This window comes from Vombatus ursinus, unplaced genomic scaffold (assembly GCF_900497805.2).
Source record: "Vombatus ursinus unplaced genomic scaffold, bare-nosed wombat genome assembly UNPS02014870.1, whole genome shotgun sequence".
NCBI lineage: Eukaryota > Metazoa > Chordata > Mammalia > Diprotodontia > Vombatidae > Vombatus > Vombatus ursinus.
The window spans coordinates 47,878-52,147 of NW_020954648.1; the positions used below are offsets into that span (position 1 = coordinate 47,878).

General features: G+C 45.9%; 1 protein-coding gene across 1 annotated transcript in view; it reads left to right on the plus strand.

Moving 5' to 3' along the window:
• Positions 1 to 4,270, plus strand: part of LOC114028136 (carboxypeptidase A1-like) — a 15,588-nt gene that overhangs the window by 814 nt on the left and 10,504 nt on the right. Inside the window, exons 2-4 of the mRNA XM_027842345.1 lie at positions 676 to 757; positions 3,163 to 3,297; positions 3,983 to 4,081. Of these exons, the coding sequence (XP_027698146.1) occupies positions 676 to 757; positions 3,163 to 3,297; positions 3,983 to 4,081 (316 nt within the window). The remainder of the gene's footprint in view (positions 1 to 675; positions 758 to 3,162; positions 3,298 to 3,982; positions 4,082 to 4,270) is intronic.

The following is a 4,270-nucleotide window of genomic DNA, read 5'->3' on the forward strand; positions in this document are numbered from 1 at the left end:
ATGAACCACTTTATCTCCCCTTTCTTTTTTGTTCAGTTGTTTCAGTCGTGTCCTTCGTGACTCCATTTGGGGTTTTCTTGGCAAAGATGCTGGAGTTTGTCATTTCCTTCTCCAGTTCATTTCACAAATGAATAAACTGAGGCAAACAGGGTTAAGTGACTTGCCCAGGGTCACATAGCTAGTAAGTTTCTGAGGCCACACTTGAACTCATGAAGATACGTTTTCCTGACTCTCGGCCTGGCTTTCTATCCACTGTGCCACCTAGCTGCCCTCCCCTTTGTTTACCTAAAGGGAAATTTGGGGCCACTGGGGGTCCTCCCTGGTGCCAGGAACACAACCTTGGGGTCCACTGCTCAACAACCAGGTTAGAATGGAAGCTCACTCTGCCCTGGTGCAGACATATATTTTATTTCTTTTTTTTTTTTGGTAAGGCAATTGGGGTTAAGTGACTTGCCCAAGGTTACACAGCTAGTAAGTGTCAAGTGTTTGGTCTGAGGCCACATTTGAACTCAGGTCCTCCTGACTTCAGGGCCGGTGCTGTATCCACTGCGCCACCTAGCTGCCCCTTGGTGCAGACATATAGGGTGATGAGAGGATGGTGGTCAGTAGAAAAACTTAGGAGGTAGAAAAGAGATCCAGGGCTCATCCAGGCTATGCCATTCTGCCCCTGTATAGGCACCAAGTGCTCCGAATCTTAGCAGCCAATGAAGCTCAGGTAGAGAAGGTGAGGGAGCTGGAGAAGCTGGAACATCTGCAGGTAAGAGGACTGTGGTCCTGGAGTCACCTTTCTGGAAGAACACCTCTTCCTGCAAGGTTGAGTATGGTGGAGATACAGGACCTGACCCCATCCCTGCTGCCAAACCCTCTGCCCCATCCAGACTCCCACTCCTGGCCCCATCAGCTTCTTGTTTCTATCTTAGGGTTCAGCCTACCCTAAGGAATAGACTGCCCCTTTGGAGATTCTGGGCCTTTGGGGCTGAGTGGTGCCTATGGAGTTATTGCTGCTGACTCCCTGGGGTGGAAAAGTATGGACTGACCCCTCTCAGAAAAGTGAACTGTGGAGACATGGGAGGAGGGCAGTGAAAAGAGCCCTACGTGGAGGTCACAGGTCTTGGCTCTGCCACTCATTAGCTGTGTGACTTCAAGCAAGTCCCTTGACCACTCTGGGCTGCAGTTCCTTCTTCTTCAAGAATGAGGGTGTTGGTCTGTAATATATAAGATCCCATTCTGCTCTAACTATAACATAAACACTCTATTCCTATGCTTCCTCTGCCCTTTGTCATCCAGTTAAACTGTCAGGCTTCCCTTCCACAAAGCATTGGAATATTCTCCAATGCTTTTCTTTCTTTTTTTGGTTTTGTTTTGTTTTGGCTTTTTTTGGCCAGGCAATAGGGTTAAGTGACTTGCCCAGGGTCACACAGCTAGTAAGTGTCAAGTATCTGAGGCTAGATTTGAACTCAGATCCTCCTGATTTCAGGGTGGTTATTCTATCCACTGCACAACCTAGCTGCCCTCCTCCTCCCCCAATGCTCTTCTTATGGACAAGATGGTGTGGGCTAGATGAAAGCAAATTTAAATGGATTCAAGACTGGTTGAAAGATTTTACCCAGAGAGTAGCCATTAATTGTCCAAGGTCAATACATCCGTAGGTCTCTACCAGAGTTTCCCAGAGCTTTATGCTCAGCTCTATGAGGGTTAACATTTATCAAACGCCTGAAAAAAGGCATGGATATTTGAGGATCAATTCAAGTTAGCAGATATAGCTAACTCCTTGTACGACAAAGTCAGGATCCAAAAAGATTTCTGCAAATTAGAATATTGGGCCAATTCCAATAAGACAAAATTTAATAAGAATAAATATAAATTACAGTTGATTTTGAAAACAACTTCACACATAGAAGTTGGGGGTAGGGTTAGCTAGATAGCAGTTTGTCTGAAAAAGATCCAAGGGTCTCCACAGACCACAAGTTTAGTATGAGTTGATCACATTGCTCTTGTTAGTATGAGTTGATCATGATATAGCAGCCCCAAAAGCCAAGGCAATCTTAGGGTGCATTAAGAGAGGCATACTTTCCAGGTCTAGGGAGGTGACAGTTACCTGGTGAGACCATAGCTGACATATAGTGTTCAGTTTTAGGAAGAGCATTGGCAAAATGCTCTTGCACCCTGAAGAAGGATAACCAGAATAGTGAAGTGCCATATAAAGATCAGTTGAAGAAGTGGGGATGTTTCTCTTGGAGGAAAGAAGCCAGAGGGGAGCCATGAGAGCTGGAGTTGAAGGGCTATCACTTGACAATGGAATAAGATTTTTCCACTTGGCCTCAGAAGGTGGAACTAAGGACCAGTAGATGGAAATTCCAGGGAGTCAAATCAAGTCAACAGGCATAGTGCCTACTATGAGTCAGGCACTGTGCTAAGTGCTAGGGATACAAAAAATGGCAAAGAGCTCACAGTCTAATGGGAGACACAATAGGCAAACAACTATATACAAACACAGGATAAATTCGGAATACTCTTGGAAGGCACCAGTATTGGCAGGGACGGGACATGTCAGGAAAGGCTTCTTGTTGAAGGTGGGACACAAGGAAGGAGAGAATTCCAGGTGTGGGGGACAGCCAACAAAAAGGCATTGCAGATTTAAGCTTGATGTAATGAAAATCTTTCTAGGCATCAGAGCTACTCCAAAGCAGAATGGCTGCTTTCACCCTCACTAGGGATCTCCCTGCACAGTCTGCATGGCCACTAGGAATGGATTTTTGTTCAGACCCATGTTTGACTCAATAGATGGCCTCGATAGATGATTCCTTCTACCTCTTTTTAAAAAATGTCTCCCTCTTCTGCTCCTGAGCTTTTACATCCTCCCTTATAAGGGTCCCCAGATACTTCACTCTCTTTTCTTTAACCTACCCTATGCCCCTTTCGGGTCTTTTCCGTCCCATTTTCTGGTTTACTTTCCCTGTTTTGTAGAATCTCCTAATCCCAGGTCACCACATAAATCACTCCTCTGGCTTCTCTTAGCCTGTGTTCTAAATCCCAATAGAGGAAATTTTAACCCACACATTCTCCTACCTCCCCCTGGCTATGTATCCCTCTCTTTGTCCTGATGTTTTAGCCAGCACACCTTGGACCCCCTGTGACAGTTACAGTTTTTGTCCTCTACAGCTGGACTTTTGGCGTGGTCCCTCCCGCCTCTTCCTCCCCATTGATGTCCGTGTGCCTTTCTCCAGTCTCCAGTCTGTCAAAGTGTTCCTGGAGGCCAATGGCGTCAAGTATTCTATCATGATTGAGGATGTGCAGGTAATTGAAGAATGGATGCCCATGGGTTGTGGAGGGTGGAAGGGGAATCAGCATGGCACCGAAGACCTAGGACTCTGATCTCTTTATCAGAAGAGATCTCAATTCTCAATTCCCAATTCCCAATCCCTGAACCCCAAATAAGTGGGAAAGGAAGAAAATTTTATCTTTGGGCTATCTTTTGTCCTTCAATTACCCTCAGTCACCCTCTCCCAAATACTCTATTGTCCTACTCCCGTGCATGCCCTTCCATTTATCCATTGACATGTTCCTACTCTCAAACCCAATTTTCTAACAAGCTAATCTGATCAACCCTTGCCAAGTACAGGGACCACTCCTTGGGGGGGTCAGATATGTACCATTCAACAAAGGCCTTCTGCAAATACTTGTGTTTCTTCACCTACATATGAAATGTCTAACAATGCTGGAAATGTCTAACAATAGGATGGGAAGGTGGTACCATGGCAGACCAGGGGATTGTGAGATATTTGGATGACCAGTGGGCATCAAATTCTACCATCTAGATGACTACCTGCTTCACCCATGTGTGGATCAGCTCAGTTCTTTTGTTGAGCCAGAATTACCCAGTCCTGCTTTTAGCATCTGTTTCCAAGGAGATAAGAGGAATAGTGGGGAGATTGGGGAGTAGACTCTTTCTTAACAATTGTCTCCTCCTCCAACTTTCCAGCTGCTGCTGGACGAGGAAGAGAAAGAGATGTTTGCCTTCCGGTCGAGGGCACGCTCCACAGACACCTTCAATTACGCCGCTTACCACACCCTGGCAGAGGTAAGGGCTTCTGAGAGACAGCCTCAACCCCTGGGTATGTGCCACTGACTGATACCTTGGACACAAAATAGTACCCTTCTCCTGTTGTACAAGGCACTCCAGAGATGCTCTCAGATGATGTCCTAAACCTGAGAAATTGGTCTCTTAGTATAGTTGAAAGAATGCTGGATTCTGCCAGCAGAAAGACCT